Source organism: Embiotoca jacksoni, unplaced genomic scaffold (genome assembly GCF_022577435.1).
Source record: "Embiotoca jacksoni isolate LCO1_2020_lvr unplaced genomic scaffold, fEmbJac1.0.p SCAF_21, whole genome shotgun sequence".
In the NCBI taxonomy this organism is placed as follows: Eukaryota; Metazoa; Chordata; class Actinopteri; family Embiotocidae; genus Embiotoca; species Embiotoca jacksoni.
In genome coordinates, this window is record NW_027185352.1 from 4871993 (window position 1) to 4894982 (window position 22990).

Here is a 22990-nt window from a genome sequence, read left to right on the forward strand (position 1 = left end):
TCTGTGTGCTCTGCACAACCAAAACATGACCTCAATTATACCAGGCTGCTCTTTACTCTGCCAGGTCACGACACAGCACAGTGCAGTATAATTGAGGTCAAATCTTGTTAGACTCTTATTTTTAAAAATGTTTTTTTTAACATAGATATTGGACGGTTTCTGGAATTCTTAAAGTTGAGTCTTGTTATTGATGGCAGGGTAAAACCTATGCATCTCCCCCTTTCTTTTTGTAGTTGCTTGCTAGATGTCCCTTCATGTTTTAGTTTATTCATTGGCATTTTAAAGCCTTTAAAAAGACAGATGACTGGATTGAATGACAATGAGGGTTAGTTGTGGCTGTGCTCTGTGCTTTTGTGACTTTAACCTTCTTTTTAAACAAGGTTTCTTTACAAGAGAGACATGGCCTCAGCTGCTGTGTCACCCATAAGAATCACAGCATGTAAAACATTTATAACAAATAACAAAGAAGGTATAGCAATATAACTTTAATAAATTCTGAACAGGTGAAAGGACAGACTTGAATAAATCCAGTGCCACGATCACCGGGGCAATTTTCTGCAAATTGTACCTGTTAAACATCGTGCACTGTGACACAGCATACACCAAAACAGGAAGACTGCTGTCAGTGTGTAAGATCAGCTACGTACCGGCAGTGTTATGGTAGTCTGTTCGAATCTAATCATATTTCCAGTGTGGGGACAAAACAATAGGATCTGTCAGCGTGCCGATGAAAAAAAACACAGAGCTCCATCCTGCAAGCTGATAGAAAGTTTATCCAAATGCCTTGAGGTCAGCTCTGAAAATGATTTTTGTGTATTTATAGTTGTCCGGGGAAAACTGGCTTGGCATTTCTGCTTATTTTCAATACTCTTCTGCTTCATATTCCATCGTATAAACACCTCAAATGTTTTTTCTGCCCGTGGCACCGAGCTGCGCCCCAGGAGTCGCCGGGGGCCTTTTCAAACCTCCAACCTACTACGGAGCTCATCTGACCCCATTTGCCCCGGTGACTGTAATCACAGTAACTTGCTGTCAGTGTGTCTGAACTCAGCATACAGAGCACAGCTTCTTGCACTCTTACACACATCGCTCTGTATTGTACGTCATGTGCTGGCTCACTCATCTCCACCGTGGAGACAGTTTTCCTCTGGAAGCACCTTAAAACTCGACAGCAGTGTGACCATCATCCAGTCTGTCTAATGACACTTGTTAATTACCCTTTCTGTGGTAGCCGCCCATGGATGGAGGGCTGGTTTGACAAGCTCACAGAGAGGCTTAATTGGAGCGGACAAGCAGATTGTGCAGTGTGCGCCCACTGCTCGCCGTTGCCCACTCTGTGCTTATTAGCAGCATTCCTTCAGAATAGGCCTAATGCGTCGGTGAAACAAGCGACTTCATCTGTAAACCCGGCAGTGAGGAGAACATAAAGCATATGAAGTGCTTCCTGGGCGGTCTGCTGCTCTGGGGCGACGCAGGGAGACGGCAGCGTCTCCCGACGCCCCTGACAGAGAGGCACGGGAGCTCCGATGGAGTTTTCGTTTGCAGGCACGACTGTGTCCCGAACTCACTGACAGATCGCGTGGTGTCATGGCATGACATTCCTGCGTCAGCCCGAAGGAAAAATGTCAATACTGCGTAAAATAATATGTCCACTTTATAAAGCAAAAGATGTGCATGTGGTGCGGGCTGACAGGCTGATGTATTGCGCCGGGTTTTAGGGACGTTTACCCGCGCCGGCTGTCATTGTGATTGGTCATCATTCTATTCCCCCCCTGCTGAGACGTTCAGTGACATCCAATGAAACGCTGTCAGATGACCTCATCGCTTCTTGTATTGTGTGTCTGAGCGCGTGTGCTGCTGTTCGGAGTGTGTGTGTGTGTGTGTGTGTGTGTGTGTGTGTGTGTGTGTGTGTGTGTGTGTGTGTGTGTGTGCGCGCAGGTCTCGGCCCTCTTGATAAATCATATTAAATGTGTGTCCGCAGGAGAGGACCCTGAGACAAGACGCATGAGGACAGTGAAGAACATCGCTGACCTGCGGCAGAACCTGGAAGACACCATGTCCAGTCTACGGGGGACGCAGATCAGTCACAGGTAGGCACACACATGGTACAGTCCATTACTTATTGGTAATGTGGAATGACTCGATGCTCTGCTTTTTTTGGTTAAGAAAAAGGGAAACAATGGATTTGTTGGGATATTTCTGGGCACACGGACATTTGGTGGAAGGGGCAACAAGAGTTTATATCTAGTTTTGGAGATTCAGCAGCATTATAAAGTCTGGTTTTTAGTCAATCTGTTGGAATCTGCTTCCTCATGGATCATTTGTTTTCCATCTTGCGAGCCAAATGTAAAAAAACAAGCTCCAATCTACTTCTTTAGGTGGAATTAATTCTTTATACTTTTACTGGCATTGGATTGTTGCTATTTGTGTGTTGTTTGTTCAGTCGGCTTCAGAGATCTGAACCCCAGCTGGGGTTTCTGCAGGACTCAAGCATTTTCAATCAGACGCCGTTTCACAAAGAAAGCAAATGCAGGCAGAACCGACTCAGCTGCCAGTGGTTATTTTCGGACACCCACACCTTCTGCCGTGACAGCACACGGCCAGACTGAAGAGACTTATGAAACACAGCTAGAGCTCATTGTTTGTCTGTGGGATATTAAAAAGGACTGTTTTATTATAACCAAGTTAGGAACATAAAGTCAGTGAGTTCAACTTTCATCAGCCGTTTATTCACTGTTTGTCTACTTATCCTTAAACCTACTTTAATTTTGACCGATTGGAGGCAACTTATTTGCTCTTTATTAACTCATGAGGGAAACGTCTCGCTTTTAAACGCCAAACCCTTCTCTGTGTTCACAAACTACTTTTTAAGTTTGTCAGTCCGTCGTTTCATGCTGAGAAGGCAGTATAATAAGTTACTGAAAACCATAACTATGACATATTATTATCACAGTTCAATATGGGACGGAAAACAACTGCGCAACATGGAGGCAGATTGTGAATCGACGATGAAATTAACTCACAAACAATTGGTGCGATAACAAAAACCAGACAGGTGAACACAATCCTGAGAAAAATAGTACAAAGTCCAAGCAGGACGTAAGCTGACATAATGCTTGAAAAAGCAGCAGAGATCCAGGAAAACCAAATCACAGCTCCGAGCAACAAAGACTTCAGATGTTGATTTTGGACAACGACTTAATGATCCAACAACTACGAGTGGCAGCCTGAGAGAGTAGACACACTGACTTGCTGCAGCTGAGCCAGATTGGGTGAGCAGGTGAGGTGGGCGTGGCTGAGAGACAGAGACGAAGGACCTCTGGTGGGTGGAGGGACACTGGGAACAAACCAAATAACCGGGAGACACAAAGACCAAAACCATGACGATTATCACCGGATATCTGCTGCACAACGTTGGTGTTGAGAGTCAAATAAATTGCACGCTTGAAACCCAAAACAAGAGCTGAACGATGCTAAAACACTCCATAGAACTCAGGAAACTGCAAAATCGTTGGTTTGATCCGAGCAGCAACCTACTGTGACGTCATCCATTGGTTTGTGAACTGTGTTTGGATGAGCGGGGGAGGTGTGAGAGGGGGGGGAGGGGATCTGATTCCACGTCTAATATCTAGTTAATGATGGGATTATTTTCAGATGGATGTCAAGAAAACTAAACAGAAGGAGTGAATTTAGTAAATGACCAGGCTTTTTGGAGCCGACCCCCTGCAGCCATCTGGAGTATTGTACAGTTCTGCATTGGCTTCAACTTTTCAGACCCGAACGCTACGTCCACTTTTATGTACAGTCTACGGTTTGACCCCTCCAACATTACACACAGACATTTTAAGCCATTTTAAATACAAAGTTATTGGTCATAGTAGTTTTAATTTAAGGAATTAACGTTGTGCTGCTAAAGTGACCCTGAACTCCTGTTCCTACGAGCAGATATGGAAAATGAATAGGTAAAGAGAAATGTAGAAACACCTCTGCTTATAAGGAAAGGCCGTCGGGGCATCTTCTGAAGCATGTAGGTACATATATGGGATGGAATTTTTCTTCCTATTCCAGAGAGCTGCGGCTCCTTCCAGTGTGGCATGCTCAACTTCCTCAAAATGCGTCACAGCCAAAACAAAAGGCGCACGCTTTCCAGTGGACCCACACACGCCAGGACTGAACCACTGAAAATAACCAGAACCTCCTTTGTGGCCACAGTTATATATCGCAGAAGCAATTATTGAAGTCAGTCTCCTCGTGCATCCGTCGTCCTTGGCAAATAAAGGCAGTTCTGATTTTGATATCTCTGACTCACCCATCACGCTGATCCACCATGGAGATATGTCTCCAACTATTAATGCTGTTCCCTCTATTACCATTTTCTCCTGCACATTTCCTGGATGATCGCAGACGTCACCTTCCCCGCCAGCCGGCACGCGTGTAATGACATTCAGGAGGTTGATAGACAACCAACACATTTAAATGGCCGTCCCATCTGCGGGCCGCGAGCGACGTGGACACTCTAACAACACCACATGAAAAGACGAAGGCAAAATGATAACCATTGGTTTATGTCAGCTCCCCGGGCAACGCTTCCCTGCTCATCTCTCTCCTTCTCCCTCAGTCTATTATTTTGTGTGTTTTGCCCCATTTACAGAGGAAGATGGTGGCCAGGCTGCTGACAGCCATGACAGATGGTGGTCTGCGTATGTGTGTTTTCTACTTCTTTATTCCTCAGAGGAGTCTCATCCAGGCTCAATCAATACAGCACCACAGTCTGAGCACCACATTTAATCCAGTGGGACCCACAGGGTTGGAGTGTGAGATGTGTGATTGGTTTGAGTCTCATTCACATGCATCACATGCGGGGACAGGCGGCATGAAGTATGGGGGGGTAATGCATCTTCATACCTCTGCATTAGCTTTGTATTCGGTGCCTGTGTGTGTTTGTGTGTGTGTGTGTGTGTGTGTGTGTTTGTGTGTGTGTGTGTGTGTGTGTGTGTGTTGGAGCACGGTAAGTACTAGTTTCATGCACAGTGTTTCCCTTAGGCAGACGGCTCTGCCCGGGTGGAATGTGTGCTCGTCTCTCCCCCCCGTTGCGTTTTAAAAATGCTGATGTTCTGGTCTGATTTTCAGCAGGTTGAGGTTTGTCCATTGATGACATAATTTTAGGCTTTTATTGCGCGTTTTTTTACAGTCACATAACCAATGCAGTTGTTATCAACTCTAGTCACCTGTGTAAACCATCTGTTCTGCAGAAGTGCCCTAAGCTGCGATACCACCGGGTACCACTAGAGGTCGGCTCCAAGAAGCCTCCGGCGCCATAAACTCCCATTCAACTAGTCTCATAAAATTCTCAGTGAATACAATTTCTCCACTAGTTGTCTTGTTGTGGTTAGCTAAAGTCACTCCTTCTTATTAGTTTCCTGCTGGTCCTTATGAAAATAATCCCCTCAATAATAACAAAATAAGCTTCAAAAAGCCGTGGATCGGTGGGCGGGACGAAGCATCGCTGGGTTTCCAATCAGATCCACCGCTCGCCCAAATATGGTCACTACCGGCTCTAAACCGCTTGGGACTAGCAAGATAGCGCCGGCCTAATTACGAACTCAAGGCTTCATCAGGGTCATTCACAAACCAAAGGGTGACGTCACTGCTGGTTGCCACTTGGTTCTGCTCCGCTGCACGTCTGTAAGGCTCCGCCCCGCCCTGCATGAAACACGGACACTCAGCAGAGCCGACAAACAGACAAATTACAGCGACTTCCAGAGACAGAAAAATGTATGAGCAACTCTCACACCGAGCTGAAATGAAACAGGAAGTAAATAAATAGTTGTTACTGGACGCAACTGCAGTTCTATGAGTACCTTTGTATTTTGGTTCTTTCAGGGGGGAGGGGGAAAAGGGGGGGTTGTCCCCCAATGGCGCGGCAGCCCACTCTACCAAGACAATTATATAGGAAACACTGATGCAGCAGCTCCTGTGAAACAGTCTGGGCCGCTGCAGCTCTCAACCATCAGATTGTATGTTGAACGGGAGATGTGTCGGACGTGTTCATATTCTGAATGTACGGAGAGACTCGGAGTCTGCATGCCAATTCTGTCCATGACAAAAGCCCCGGCCCGGCCATCCTAATCTCTCTGCCGGATAAGAAATGGCTGTAATCACCATGAAGCTTGGAAGCACCTTTGGTAATTAATCACTGTTATGCTCCAGTAGACATGACTGTCATATTCATCACTCTGTCCTTCTCCTCTTTGGGGTTCTCCCTTCAGACCCGTTTACACCACAGCCATACGTGATCAAACATAAAGCATTCGACATGAAAACACAACATCGCAGCCTCACCTTCATCGCCTGTTTCTTCAGGGGTAACTAGAAGAAAACTTTTACTTGTCAGAGATGCAAGTAATTGTCATCATTAAGGCAACAATTGTAGTTGAACCCATTTGTGCTTGTGCATGAATCATATCAGAAAACTCCCCCACTGCGTGTCACTCAATGAATGAAGAGCAAAAACTGTTCTTTTCAGGATGCCTGCAAGAAGTACGTTTTTATTTCATTGTTTTATTATCAGCATACAAGCAGATTAGTTAAAGTGTGCCTTTGAAAATAGTCTTTTTTTAAATTTCCCTCGAAGCAGAATCAGATTTAGCAAGAAACAGTGTTTAATGGGTTGAGGCTTCAAGATGCATAAATATATCCTTTCATTAGTTTCCTATTTCAAGGGATTTTACATCATTTTCATGTCCTTTATTAAAATTGACATTGACAAAATGGCTTGAAATGATGGAGCACAGTTATCTGTTACCTCCAAGGAAAATCTAAATTAAAATGTAAAAAATGTTTACTGTCGCAAAACCGCTGTTGAATGGCAGCGCTCAGTGAAATCGGTTGCTTGTGTTACCTTTGGCTGTCATTGCTTATCAAAGTCACATGTGGATGTTATTGCCGCTGTAAGCATTTTGCAGTGTGGTATTGTACCAACGCGTGTAATAGACCCATCAGTTGATATAATACCGTGTGAGTGTCATGTTTCACCTCGCCAAGACGTGAAAAGTGGGAACATGTGTGAAGAGTCCTTTAAGAAGGTCATGGGATAAGTCGGACTGAGCAAACACAGGAAATTTCACCCAGGAGAGCAGTGTTTGAATCTGAGAAGGCAAAAGATAACGTGATTCTTAAGGAATGAAGTAATTTGGTAAGTAAGTTACTTACATAATCGCAGATATTTACTATTTTACTAAACTTAGCAGTTCGATTTTCCCTGCTTTAAACCTGAGGCGCTTTTCTCGCTTAGTCGACACATAAGATGACACCGTATCCTCTAGTGGACCGATAGGTGTATTGCACTCTTTGAAATGATACTGGGCTGGAATACTGACACAAAATACATTCAGGACAGATGTTTTACCCATCTGTCTTGTCCTATATGACTAAAAAATATATATATCCAGCTAACCAGCATGCCACAGTTCCCAAAGAGGAAACAACAAACTCCAAATATTGTGATGAAATTAAACAAGGTTTTATATAGTGTGGTTAGAAAACCAACAGTTTAAAAATACATTACTAATTTGATCAGATATTATCAGCTTTTCCACCGTGGGACTTGTATCGTCATGTGCTGTATTTCTCTGCTTCACTTTGTGTCACAACTGACTGAGTCCAGTGAGTCCAAAGTGAGGTGCAGCTAGCTGGAAGCAGAAGGCAGCTCATGTTACCTAAAATTATTGACCCAGTTGAAAGAGCTCTTCTTCCTCCAGTATTTGCTGTGGTGAAGCTACAGTTTCACCGGCCCCGAAACAGTTCTCATTGAAGTGACCTTTCTTTGCTCCTGCAGTCATCACAGCAGCCTCACATCCGCAACATTGTTCAGAGATCCAGATGTGTTTGTGCCTCCACAGACACTTCGTATTGATAAAAAAAACAAAAAAACATTTAATTTCCCACCACTATTTCTTTTTTCTATCCACACAATGACAAAATGGTATCGATTGACATTTGAAGGGAAATGAAAAAGCTGCACTTGTGAGGAAATGCAGTGATGCTCAAGGACAAACCAGCCACGGCGAACAGAGCGGGGAGATCTCCCCTGCTTACGCCTCCCTGTCGGCGCCGGCCGGAGGGATCTTGGTCTCGCGGGGATTCAGCAACCTCCTGATGACATTTGGAACATAATAGCTTCACCGGGTCGTGTTTATTTATTTTGTGTTTACACTCACAGAACACAGAGAACTGGGCGGGTTAAATTATTCATTGCTTTGGAATTGAGGAGATAGCTGTTGGTCCAATTTGAGTGCATGAAAGCGTTTCAGAAGCGAGCAGAATTTTCTTTTTTTTTCTTCTTCTTCTTCTTAAAAGTGCTGACACTTCAATACCGAGCAATTCGCACTGATTGCAGCCCAACAGTAAAAGTAAAATTCCTAAACTACCACAATCCCATGTAACTAACAGTAATGATGGGTCACAGCCAGAGACACTTTTCAGTCCCCGGCGACGTTCTTGCGAGGCACCTCTCGAGAAGATGAGTTTTCAGTCTACGATGGAAGATGGAAAGCGACTGTTGTGATGTGAGAGAAACGTGGTTGTGGATCCTTTAACCGATTGAATATCTGCAACCAACTGCTCTGAATTGCTCCAAACCAAGCAGGCTTGAACACCTGCCAGGGCTGATGCCAGCCTCACTCCTCACACATACACACCGAGCGGCTGGAAAATGATTTTCATTTCTAAAAAGAATGAGTCACATTCTGTAGAAGCTCAACACCACGCCTGTCAGTGACGATGCAAAACTGACGAGGACATGGAAGAACCTGAAGTCCTGACAAACGGAGTAGGGCTGTCGCGTTTTCCAAACATGACTTTCAAATGAATATTGAATGACATGCAATTGGTTCATTAATTTGAACCCCGCCCCCGCGTTTCCAGCAGCATTAACGTGTCACAATATTACTTTTATGCAGCACTGTTTAGTCATACAGTGACAGTCAAACGGGCGCACGTAACGTTGTTGTGCTGGTCGGCGGTGTCTCCGCTGCCTCACTTGGGTGGCGAGTCGACATCACAGCAACATCTGTGTTTGTTACATCTACTTGTACACGCAGCTTCTGACAGGTTTTCTGATGCCAAATTGTTAGAGCGCCCTCTACTGGTTGACAAGACAAACTACTTCAAACGGTCTGCTGCGAATATGGACAGTAAAATATGAATCAGAACGGGTCATTACAGCTCGAATGTTTATAATGTTCGAACCATTGACTGTATATAAAAGTGGACGTAGCTTTCAGGTCTGAAAAATAAGCTGCCTTCAGCTGCAATACCAGCGAGGGCCGATGGGAAAAAAAAAAAAAAAAAAAAAAAGCCTTCGGCTCCATAGAGTCCCATTCAACTAGTCTCGTAAAATTCTCAGTCAATAAAGTTGTCATCGCAGTTTTTTTAGCTGAAGTCACTCCTTCTTATTAGTTTTCTGGCCTTCCGTCTGAAAATATTCATATCATTATTTCCAAAGTAAGCCTCAAAAAGACCTGTTTTGGGGGGCTTGTCTGTTTGATTGACAGGCCTGTGGTGCAGTCAGGTTACAGCTATCGGTGGGCGGGACATAGTATCAGATTGACTGCATCCGGGCCTTGACCCCTCTCCCCCCCAGCTCGTCCAAATATGTTGACTTCTGGTTTCAAACTGCTCTGAACTAACAAGATGGCGCCGGCCAAAATTTCAAAGGCTCCATAACGTCCGTTCACAAACCAACGGGCGACATCACTGCTGGTTGCCACTCGATTCAAACCACTGACTGTGGTTCAAACAATTGTTTGGATTTCAAATTAAAAGCGACAGCCCTAATTGAGAATAGAGAATGAGTGGACCGAGAAGCGGGTGCAGCCATAGTTTGTTGCCAATTAAACCTCAGTATCTGGCGGCGAGAACACTCGAGTTCAAACCAGCTGCCTTACCTCATGAAAGAAACACTGTGGTGAATATTGTACATGACACTTGCGCAGTGTCTTTGAAGTGTTGCTTCCCCGATCGGTGAATTAACCTACCGGAGAACTAGATGTTAAAACTCTGAGCTCATTAGCAGCAGCAAGAGAAACTTCCCGTGTATTTATATCCAGCATTGCTCAGCAATAAGCAGTTCCCCGCTGTCAACATGGATTCTTATCTCACTCTGCTCGTGGCGAACCACACAGTAGTCTTCTTCAGGATTTATTTTGGTGTAGTTTATGTCCAATAGTGTGGTGAAGCAAAAATTCTCTAAAGCTGCCAGGTTTATGGGAAATGTGGTCTTAATTGTCTTAAATGTGGTAAGTTGTAAAACATCTCTTTTCCCATACTTGCTGCTCAGGCATATTCTTGCTTTCAATGCTTATTTATCTCAACACCTGCACACATACACACACACACACACACGCACACACACACACACACACACACACACACACACACACACACACGCACACACACACACACACAGTTGCTCTCAGTTTATCTGTCTTTCTCTCTCTGCTGTGTGCAGATAACGATAAGCTGATTTAGCGAGCTACACTGTGTACGAATGGTTAAGTGATTTTGATTTCAATACCGTGGTAAATTGACTGCTGTATTTCCATATGTTGCTGCGATCACATGACAGATAAGCATTATTTTTCATTTAGTTACACTCTATAATGTGGCATTTGGCTCGTGTGTGTGTGTGTGTGTGTGTGTGTGTGTGTGTGTGTGTGTGTGTGTGTGTGTGTGTGTGTGTGTGTGTTGTGTGTGTGTGTTTGTGTATTGATCTCAGGAGGTGTTGATGGAGATGTGTTGTGAGTTAGGTTGGCACCGCTGCCCTTCTCTTGTCTGCATTTGGCATCACAGGGGTGCAGCTTTCTGTCCTTTCTCACCAACTGGACACACACACACACACACACACACACACACACACACACACACACACACACACACACACACACACACACACACATATGCTGTGCTCACACCTCTCTCACTGCTATGTGTGAAACCCTGCTTCAAGATGTCATTGCTTTTGTCCCCTAATGAAGGCCAGCGTACAGAGGCAGGCATCGCTCCACATACTCAGCTACTGTCCTCCTCTTCAACTGCAGCATCATCTGCGACATTCATTTTTTAACCACTAAAATGTCTTATCCTCCAAAGATAACATATTATCACAGCCAGTACTTAAGAAATTGAATGCTGTCTGCTTATACTCATTTATGAGTAAGTGCTTGGAGACAATACGTGTATTTACATCAGATTAAAGTGTATTTACTATCCAATCCTGAAAAGCATGTGGTAGCCTATTTTACTAGTTTAATATAGTAGTATATTGCACACGAACACAACAGGCACACGAAAAGCCATAATCCTCTTTATATTTTCACTTCTATTTCAATATATCATGTAAAAAACAACGGACTGCACATTAGCAGCTTCTCCTTTAGGGCACATATCAGTGCAGCTGCCTGGTTTTGTATGTGGTCTGTTTTTTGAATGCAGTGCCGTCTTTTTCCCAGCAGAGAGAGCTCAAGCGAGGCGCCACCGCTGGCATGCTTTGCTCTCCGTGTCCAGATACAGCATGCAAGTGGTCAGGAGTGTCTTATATGTCTGTCTGACTCATTCGCTGTCCTTCTATCACGCTGTGTTGCTTCACATGTGAAAAGAATTGATCAGTCGGTTTGGATTCGGCTTACCTTTCATGAAAAAAAAAAAAAAAAAAAAAAAGATCTGACAAGATTTTCTTTAACGTATGAAAGTTGTGTGTTCGCATTAAATGTCCACGTGAGCAGATTTGGAGAAAAACAGTGACTGCGGTGGCTGTTGCTTCACTAATGGAGGCTTGTCAGGATGGTGACTCAGTCCTCTTTGTCTCCTTACATCAGGTGTCATTCTTTGTCTCAGCTGCATCTCTCCCACGCAAGATCTGTCTTTCCCAAGTTCTATTTTATCTTAGAATTTGTTTTTTTAGAAGGTGATAGAAACATTTAGAAACCCTGGCTGGAAATCAATAAATATCCCTCTATAAAACTTTAAAAAACAAATATTAATTTGATTAAATTTAGAGATGCCAGATGAAGTCATGATGTAGGCTTTGTATGTTAGAGATCATTCAAAATCATTCATGCTGTCTAGTTTACGTTCTCTGTTAGCCTCATCAAACCTGCCACTCACATGATAGAATGTAAATGACCATTATTATAAATGATCAGATGGCAGAGTTGATTTAATTTTTATGACAATCTGAAATTCAAGAGGTTAATTTCACTTTGCTGATAAACCTGACTTAGATGTTCTCTTCTGTGACATTTCAAAAGTTTCTATTACATTACATTACATTTAGCTGACACCAGCATGATCCAAAGCGACTTACATTTCAACCATGAAGGTACAAATTCAGAACAACAACAATCAAGAAAGTACAATTTTCTTCAAGATAGCCAAACTTCAAAGTGCTATAAGTAAGTGCCATTTTAAGTTCTACTATTCAAGGTAAAGTCTGAAGAGGTGTGTTTTTAGTTTGCGGCGGAAGATGTGCAGAGTTTCTATAAAACTAACTTGATGGTTGGGTGGAAACTTGTCTGTCTTCCTCTCTCCATGTGATGTTCTCATGGGAGCCTTCACATTCTTCTCTTCTCCCCCTCGAAGTTAACACACTGGAAGAAACAGCTCTTTAGGAAGGTCACACACACACACACACACACACACACACACACACACACACACACACACACACACACACACACACACACTCTAAGGGAGTGGCACTCAACTCAACTTCAGACAGCTCTTGACTGAATTTATGGCTGATCTTTTCACCTGGATGATTTGCCCTTTGCACAGCAACGCGCTTCTTATTTCTTCAGTGTCTCAGACTTGTTATTTTGTTCGAGACACTTTTTTCCAAGACCCTCAACACTCCTTACAATGTTTAGCAACAGCTACTGTCTGCCTTGTGAGAACAACCATGCTGATAGTCCACAGTGTTCCCTGTATTTTGTCAGAGTCAGAATAAATCCCCTTGTTCTCTTCTTCTTCTTCTTTTCTGTCCTCACAGTACCCTAGAAACGACCTTTGACACCACGGTAACCACCGAGGTCAATGGGCGGAGTCTACCAGCCCTCTCCGCACGCTCCTCCCCCATGGCCTGGCGTCTGGGCCAATCCCAAACCCCACGTCTCCAGGCAGGCGACGCCCCCTCAATGCCCAGCGGCTATGCTGCGCCCAGGGCGAGCACAACGGGCGCTGGCACCGCCGCGGGGCGCTACAGCGGGCACCCCGACCCCTCCAGGTTTGTCTACAGCGCCCCCCTGAGGCGAGCAGCCGCGGCAGGGGCGAAGGGGGCGGAGCAGGGAGAGAAGGGAGAAGGAGGGCTGGAAGGAGGGAAGCAGATGGAGGTGGCAGGGTACATGAGTGATGGGGACATCCTAGGGAAGAACAGCCGGATGGATGTGATCACCAGCGGGTAGGATGAGCACCGTAGCTTCCTCTGACACACTGACTAACTACCAGAATTACAGATATATTAACATGTGTAACTAAAGAGTTTAACTTAGAGATGACAAATGAGGGATTATTGTGTTATTTAACTGGTCGTAACTGAAAAAATGTTTAGATTTACCCTTTACATCTAACAGCATGTCGAGCATACAAACTGACTGTATTGTTTACTGTAGACCTCAAAGTGATACTTATTTGCTATCTAAAAAAAATGATACCACTGTCATGCCTTAGCAGCAAATATGAAGTTACAGCCAACAGACAGTTGGCTTAGTTTGGCATGGCTGTGAGCCTGGATCTGTCTGAAGTCACAGTCACTGCTCCTGGCCATGAAATATTCCAGCACATAGCCCCCTACGAAACCACATCTTATTGTTTTTGCACTTTGCTTTCTGACTGATCAATCCAAGGAGAAACAGAATGTTAATGTGGGAGCTGTAGAGGATTTTGGCTCATTTGGACAGAGCCAAATGATTTGTTTACTGTACAGACATGAGAGTGGTATGAAGTAAGTGAATAAGCACACTTTGGAGACATCTGTTCTGGGTTTTGTACCCTCATGGTTGAAATGCACTTATTGTAAGTCGCTTTGGATAAAAGCGTCAGCTAAATGAAATGTAATGTAACCTGTCCACTACTGTGAGTGACAGCAGGCTTCAAATGAGCATTTTATTTTCGATTTAGTACCGGGTTTTTTGTGGCATTTCTAATCACTGATCAAAGATTTATGTTTATACGACTACATTCTCAGAATATAGCACAAAATGTAATCGAACCTACCAATTTGTATGTATGTAATAATCCTATAACTAACTTTCCTTCTAAAGGAGGAGACATCGCCTCTAAAAAAAAAACCAATCGATCGGCCCCACATCGTTTATCTTAACTGTTTTTGACAAGCTTCACATTTCCATTGAGCACCACAGTGTTCAGTCCTGATATTCATTGTCAGCTGTGTATTCATACAGTCCCCAAGGCCTCTCTTATGCTTCTCCGTACATTAATACAAAGCGCCTGCTGACATCCACCAAGGCTGTCGTAGGTTCAAACAATACATTTACGTGATCCTCGAGGACACTCGCTACACTGACAGATCACCTGAATCAGGGAAGATAAGTTAGTGTCTTCCACAAAAACATCACGACGGCGAGAACGCGATCTTCTGACCTTCACTCACGCAATAGCAACAAAAGCCTGGAGCGAGTGGGAGATGTTTTTTGAAAGTGCAATTCACATTCCACACACACGCACCAATGGGAACACACCCTCCCTGCTGGCATCTTAAGATATCCTGAAAAGAGAGAAGCGTGAGGGGGAAGTTAACTGAGGAGTGAAACATCTGTAGGATTAAAGATGTGTCAGAACAGAAACTGTAACAACATCTTGGGAGGGAAAGGTGATTAGCCGAATGATTAGCTCAATTAACTCGACGTTAATGGTCCCCGTGTCCGATCAGCCGTGTCCGATAGCTATCTGGCTGGAGCTTCAAATCCTGCCGCTTGCTCACCGCCACATACTCACTCACAGATAACTCACTGAAACGTGCAGCTTTTTTTTTTTTCTGAGTCTACACGTACAGTCAGAACAATGCTCATTAATCAGACTTGTCCATCAATCAACCAGAGGAATAGTTTCTCCTAAATTTAGTTGAAAAAAAAATCTGTTGTTTTTCTGTTCATTTTATGCCAAACTGAGGTTGGACTCTGATTCGTTCTCCTCTCACAGATACCTAACAGACGGCGGCCTCCATCTGTATGCACGCAGCGCGGGCCGAGCCTCAGACGCAGCTTCTTCCCGGGAAGTCTCCCAGAGAGGAAGCAAAGAGATGCAGGGCGACGTCGACAGGTAAGGATGGAGTCGGCTTGTTTTTCTGATGCCTCTTTGATCCGTCTGTGGACTGCACCCGGGGTGTAGCTCAGGTTCCACCGTTTTTGAGATTCATCCAAAAACGCACCGAGAGATGAAAGTACTTTGTTTCATCTCCACATTTGCATACAAGTGTCTGCATTGCAGTTTGGATCGTTGGCGCTTAGCGGATGTTCCTCTCCACAGCATCTTGCTGTGAGTTCTACAGTAACGGTGGCTTCATTAGTGTCCTTTCATTCTCGGCTGCAGCCTGGTGCGTGTTTGCAGGGGCAGAGTCACCAGCCTGTGCTTTGCAGGCGGGGATGCGTGTGCGTGAGAAAAGTGATGCGCTGTGGTGAGAATGGCAGAAAGGTTGAAACCGTATTAACTTCTCCTGACCAGAAACTGCAGACGTGTCTTCTTGAGTAACTAACCGGCTGCTAAAGCATCAAGCTTGTGAACTTGTAACAACTAAACATTCAAAAACAAAGAGGGAACATTGGGGATCGAGCTGAACAAACTAGTAGATTTGTCAAGTTGATAAAGTTAAAGAATCATTTATCTGTATGTCCTGTTGTGTTGTGAAATGCAAGAGTGCTGTTTGGGTTTTTGTGTTTGTGGCGAGCAGTGCTGGGGAGTAACTAGTTACATGGAAGTTACTGAGAAAATATGTTATTAAATTACAGGTACAATTCAAAATGTTGGTGAGTTACATCTAAATATATTCAGAAATCTGAATCAGAAATACTTTATTCATCTCCACAGGGAAACCTTTCTTTAATATACTTTAAAATGTAGAATATAATATTCATTCTGTTGCTTTGCGTCTTTTCACTGCACAGGAATGTCTTCTGTCTTCGTCTGGACAGGCGGCATTCATTTGTGAGCTCAAACTTTGAGCCTCATTTTTGATTGGTTGTCTAGTTTGAATTCACACCACCTCGTATCTGGCAGTCGAATGGTTGTACATTGCTGTAAGCAGCCACACCGAGGCGGTTGGCTCTGTTGTCAAATAACACGAAGAGCTATTTAACAACTGTGAACAGTTCTCAGCCCTGTTGATGGTTCTGTCAGCACTCAGTTGACCTGAGTGTAAACTCGGTTTGAGGTTATGGGGATTTAAAAAAAAAAAAAAAAATGTTGGTGGTTGTGCTTTAAGATCTAAATATTTCAATTTGAATTCAAGTTCTATTGAAGAACTTTTAATAAACGTTTGACAGTAATCAGTGCTGAGTTCCGTTGGGAGGTTTATGCAGACTAGTTTACATTTATATCTTAGGACTGTTCAGATTTATTGGCCGGTTTAAATCATCTTTAAGAAAAGTCATACAAAGTCATCAAATAAAGAAATTCACATTACTTTGATGAAGGCAATTACAATATTTACAGCACTCATTACATTTTTTAACAGCGTAATGTGTAATCTATTACATTACAAAAAATAACCTTCTTCCAACACTATACACAGACGATTACACAAAACCAGTGTTCCAGTGAACTGTCATCAGTAGGACTTTTTCACGTGAAGTTCAGGGAATAAACTGGAAAGAAGGAAACATATAGATCTGTAATATTGAAGATACTTGCTTGTAAGATAAAAATGCAAAGCATGAGAGAGGTGAAATGACTTGAGTGCTTGAAGAGGTGACGGAGGTTAAGAGCTGCCGGCCTGCGACGGACGCTGCAGCAAACATACAGTATCTGCTCTGCACCAAACATGTCTGCTTGACTCACCACCTTTACTCAATGAGAAAACATCAGCAGAAAGTAGAAAACAAGGTCATGTCCTTCAGAGGTGAACGTCAGGGCACGCCCTCCCACACACACACACACACACACACACACACACACACACACACACACACACACACTGCAGAGACATCAAAGACTGAAGGAGGTGAAGAGGAAAAGACGTGCTATCGATTCGGAGCTGTCAGCCTGAGATGGTGATGACAGGCCTTCAGAGAGGCTGCTGGCAATCGACTGATGCAGTGACATTTCCCACTGTCGCAACTTCAACTTCTGCCAACATTTTAATGACCGGCAGTGTTTGGAGGAGTGGGAGGTCTGAAAGGGAGTCAGATACGGCTCTCAGGAATTAGCTGGCTTTTGTTACGATGCTTTAAATTTGACTCGAAGCTGACACGACAGCCTGCAACCAGATTATTCTAAACACTGATATAAAGCTGCATGTTTAGGTTCTGTATTCAGATCATTGAGGACCGGGATGACTGGATCTTTGGGAGTGCTAAAAGTGCATGGTTACATAAATCAGACCAAAACAGGGTGAAGTATGACTCGATGAGGGGCGGGGCGGGGGGGGGGGGTCCAATCACATCTGTGATCGTCCGAGCGCCGAGACATGCTAGACCTGACCGGAGGTTCAGAATAGGAGGTTAACTTGCCCTCCAACCGATCTGCCTGTCAGACTTGACACTCGGGCAAAAGGATGGATCGGATCAGAATAAATATGAACGCCGTGGACCGTCTCAGCCTCGCCCTGTTTTATGTCTGAATATTTTGCTCAAAGTGTCTCTCACCTTGCCCTGACATAAACCCTAAAAAATGTGCTATTCCTCAGCTAAAGTCTGTTAGCGCTTTGGGCCTCGGGGGCAATGAGGCAATATTGATGCCTGCTTCCCCCGAAGACACCTGCAGGCAGCAGATTCCCGATAGGATCAGAATTTCAACTCTGGTAGCCTGTTTTTCCTTCGCTCCTTCCTTTCCCCTCACAAATCTATATGACTGTAGCCTCCCTCTGACATGTACGATTGTCAGAAGCTGAGCTGTCACTTCCCGCTGACATGTGACAAAACTCAGGGGGGAAAATTTCCGAAGCAATCGCTCACGCTGGGCTTCACACCTCAGCCCGGCTTTACCTCGGCACGATCCACCTTCCATCTTTATCCCAAAGTCTTCTCTTCCCCATAAACCCCGGGATTGAAGTGAAATGAGCGGCGGATATAGGCCCAAGTTCAAACAATCACGTTCGCTGACTTTCAAGAACTTTTTATCTCCTCCAACGTGCGCGCTGGCGTCCCAGCAACGACTAATAGGAGAGCAGCATTTATTCTTCTCCTGCTAGTGACTCCAGTTCTGATCACAGCCGTGTTTCTCATCTGTAGCTGTCTTGATTATGGCTGAGTAGGAACTGCCTCTGGATTTGGCAGCACGTCTGTTTTATTGCTGCTTCATTTCAGCTCCTTTATTCAGGAGAATATGTTTGACTTATTTTGAGCCATTAGAAAGAACAACAAAATGCTTCAGTCAGTAGATGACTAAAGGCACGCTTGGGCAAGCTGGCGCATCGTGTATCTTTAATTGGCGATATTCAATCTGTATAACATGAGTGCCATTATTTTTTCTGTTGTTGTAATCAAATGTCTTGCTTAATCGGTCTAATTGATTTTTGATGAGTCCCCAGAGGAAATATTTTACCTTGATGCACTCAGTTGTAGATTTTCAGAGATTTTCAGACTTAATTGAGGAAATAAATGGCCTCAACCACAGAAGACATCATAGCTGTCTTCTGGCTGCATTGCTTTCTTTGGCAGATTTTAAAAAGACAGTTTGACAGTCCTGCTTCGATCAAACTAACAGCTTCTGATTAGCTGCAGGGAGATACTTCTTTGCAGCAACATATTTCCCCTTTATGATTTCTGAGCTTATTAGAGGTAGTTATTTTCCCCAACCTTCCCGAGGCACCTTCCTTTTCTCGCCGAGGCGAGCCAAAGCGTGACGGTAACACGGTGTTCTGGACCGACCTGTATAGTTCACGCTTTGGAGTTACACCGAGCATATAGAATGGAGGGTTTGTGTCACGGATTGTACACCAATATATTCCTTGCAACAACTGTGCATAAACAAAAACATCCACAAGGACCGTTGCTATTGATACAAACCGTACTGGACATATGTGTGCTCCGAGAAATTATTCGAGCTGAGGATTTAAGCTGCTTTTGTGTGATCGCTGAATATAAAGTAGTTATTTTTTTCACCAGGCAGAACTGCACAATCATTGTTCTTTTATCAGTAAAGCAAAGAATTACTGGTCATTAAAATTCTCCCCCTCTTCTCTTCTGGCCTTTGGATTACCTCTCTGTTATTAGAAATAATTGGGATAATACACACACACAAAGACACACACACACACACACACACACACACACACACACACACACACACACACACACTTCCTAACGCACCACCTCGATGGAGCATGAACAGAAAAGTGTGCAGGCCTCTCTGTCCAGTTCTCCGGGCACACTGGCAGCAGCAGACAGACTTCCTGGGAGGTGGAGAGAGTTGGACTCGGTCTGTGTACATAAACCGAGGCTCCCATGAGGCTCATTACGCTTCACGCTTCTTCTCCGGCCGTAACGACTCCCCTGGCTGCCGTCCATGGCGGCTTTATCCCAAAGCAACACAGCCCCTCAGGAAATGCATGTAAATGACTCATCATATGGAGACTCATGGCCAGCAGGTGACTGAAACCATCTGGGACTGGAAGCGTGTGTGCTTACGTTTGCTGCAGAGGAGCTTGCGTTTCAGATCGGTGCACTCTGTTGCACTCTGCTGATCTCCATTGATCTTGATCAGTGTGAAGCAGTCTCTGCTTTCCAAATGGCATATTATACTATACTGCAGCTACTGTTGTATGTCTGCAATCGGGACGTACTACTTCATCATTAAGAGGCGCCTTGAACTTTGACACTCTTGGTCGTATCTGTCGCGATCCGTAGCGCAACGTTTGAAGTCAAAAGAGAAAGGATGCGATTTGGAACGAGTACGCTTCGTTTTAATGCTTCTTCTTCTTCTTCTTCTTCTTTTTGTGGGCGGAGCATTAGCGCCACCAACTCTCTCGGCGGCTCAGTCGATGTGACATATCTTTCGTCGCGCAAAGGATTGTGGGTCAGAACAATTCGAGTAACATGCCGGCCTGCATACTGTAAAATACGACCGGATGGAGTAGAACATCCTGGTACTTTTGACATCCTATGTTTAACATCCTATGTATGGGGACATACTAAATCTTTTTTCTGGCATAGTAAATAGTCTGGTAAGATGGATATTGGAACGCAGGCAGTTTTGTCTCTCAAGGTGGTTGGCATGGAAAGTAGAAGGAAAAGATGAGAGGTCGAGATTTATATTTGAGTGCCTTTATCACCATTATTTGGACGAGGCTTTGCTTTTTACCAAGTGTGAAAAGTAAAAAAAAAATGAGCATCAAATATCATGTATTATATTACATTTAGTGGTGTTTTTTTTAATGTATGCTAAGAATACAATTTCCTGAAGCCGACCATCTGCCCCAAAACAACTGAGCGGCCAAAGCTTGGGTCTCTTTTCTGATCAGTTCGTTTCAAAACAATGGTGAATTCAGCCTGGGCTAAAAGCATCTCTCTAAAAATACCCCCGCTGTCATGCAACATAGATGAGCGCATGCTCGTGACTCTACTGTCAAGAAAAAACGCCAAAGGAGAGTGTTTTGACACCGGCAGGCTCCCCTTTCTCAGCAGAGACATGAATAAGTAACAGGACTTCACTTTTAGCATCCTGGTGTCTCCAGTGTGCGCCTCCGCCTCTCTCTCCCTCTCTCTCTCTCGCTCCCTCCCTCTCTCTCTCGCTCCCTCCCTCTCTCTCTCTCTCTCTTGCTCAGCTGGACCGTGGCAGCTGCCTCTGCGTTTTTTGTTTTGGTTGTTTGAAGCTTTGGGGGATTGTGTGCTGCGGCCTGTGTTGTCCGTGCCTGACAAAAGAAAGCTTGTTTGCTTGCTTGCTTGTCCTGGCCTTCACTTTAACTGTGTGTGTGTGTGTGTGTGTGTGTGTGTGTGTGTGTGTGTGTGTGTTGCTGAGCGGCAGGATCCCGGCTGTCACTCTGCGTGGCAGTGACAGTCGTGGCGAAGCCGCGCTGCTCGTCAGTGCTGCCGTAAGCAGCGAGGAGATCTGGAGGAGAAGGTTTTTTACTATCAATGACAAAGTCAGTCATTATATAACTTTCTGTGTCATTCATCTCTGCCAGGGGCGCCACTCAGGGAGAAAATATCCTCTCTCGTGTTGCACCTGAAACTGAGGCGCCTCGACGCTTCTGCTCTCCAAGCTTTCTGAAGTTTTCTGGCACTCGTCGGTCTCTTTCTGTTTCACACACATTTGTCTTTTTATAGTCTCTTCACCTTAAAGAAGAGCACAAAGGCACGCAGACTAAACTTAGCAAACTAGCATGGCAATTGGAAGATGTTATTACTGATACGAGTACCCAGCTGTTTCTGGCTCTCGTGTGTGTGTGTGTGTGTGTGTGTGTGTGTGTGTGCGTGTGCGTGTGCGTGTGTCACTTGTGCAGGTGCTTGCATACAGATATATTTCCTCACAAATTGTGGCCCACACAACCACACACTAATGAACCATCTTTTCATTCAGAGAGCTCAAGGGAACGTTTTTTTTTTTTCCCCTCCCATTTTGTATTCTTTGGCAGTGATCTGACGCTGTCTCCCATTCTGGAGGCTGCTGTCTGTATTTATACATTTTCTGAATATTTTGTGCCTGACTTCCTGCACGGGAAGCTCATTAACTGCTGTACTCATTGACTTAATACGTGGAGCGAACGAGTTACAGGACGGGCAGCGGTGAAATGAAAAGACACGCAGTCCAACCAGCTCGTATTTCTGAAAAACGTCTGCACTCCCAATACCTCAGATGTCCACGGATGTTACTTCTCTGGCGAAGCGTGAGCCTCTCACTGTTTATGCATCCGTTTGAGTCTGAACGCAGCCTGAGTCGAATGCCCGACGTGTCCATATTTTTACCAAACACTCTCACTTTGTGAAAACATCCTCTTTTCAGTGCTCGCTGAAATCGCTCTTTAATCTTTCCCTTAAATGCCTCATCTTTATTTATTTTTTCCGATATCTGTCCGTGCTCGACGGATGACAGCTGATTTTTCTGTGTGTTATCTTTATTTGCTGGACCCCGTTGATCATATTCTGTCGTGACTCAGCATGCTGATCTTTGAGCCATATGTCCGTCTGACTGAAGCAGCGCTCTGTCTGTCAGAGGCAGGTTCTTCATCTGCTGGCACTGAGAGGCGAAAGACGACGCGGCCGTCAGCGCGTGAGGTCACCGGCGCATTCATTATGGGATCTTATCGCACGATTTGTTTTTATCACAAATACTTCAAACTACTGAACGACTTCACAATAGTTCCACCCCAAATTTTACAGTAGCGTTTTCAGGAGGAATAAGATTTCCTCTTTCTGCTGCATTAACCTCTTTTCACGGAGGGTCCTGCTGGTTCACAGTCAGATCAGAATATCAATACCACTCATGTGACACACTGGCATGCTGATGATGAAGCTACACTGACAGAAAAAAACATGAAATTCACACGTGCAAAAACTCATCCCAGCACAAGTAATTGTGCACGTGATCAGATGGATGTGGTTTTGCAACATGCTCACGGTGTAAGGTGTGAAGCCTGTTTAGATTCCCATCTGAAAACCTTTCCACATATCTTCCCCATGTTATCATATGTTGCGACGTGTGCTAAGCATGTGTTATATGTGTGATCACATGTGTCCCACTGGAAAACAAACGTGTCTGTTTACCACCTCTCCAAAGCTCAATGATAAAAGATTTGTTGTACGTTAGTCAGTGGGTTTGG

At 44.4% G+C, this 22990-nt stretch overlaps 1 protein-coding gene across 5 annotated transcripts in view; it reads left to right on the forward strand.

Moving 5' to 3' along the window:
* nav3 (neuron navigator 3) overlaps positions 1-22990 on the forward strand; it is a 210625-nt gene that overhangs the window by 128656 nt on the left and 58979 nt on the right. For 4 of the 5 annotated variants that reach the window (XM_069156502.1, XM_069156503.1, XM_069156505.1 and 1 more), the window contains 3 exons: positions 1982-2090; positions 13049-13456; positions 15217-15336. In XM_069156502.1, the coding sequence (XP_069012603.1) occupies positions 1982-2090; positions 13049-13456; positions 15217-15336 (637 nt within the window). The remainder of the gene's footprint in view (positions 1-1981; positions 2091-13048; positions 13457-15216; positions 15337-22990) is intronic. The other variant, XM_069156504.1, reaches the window with a different exon arrangement.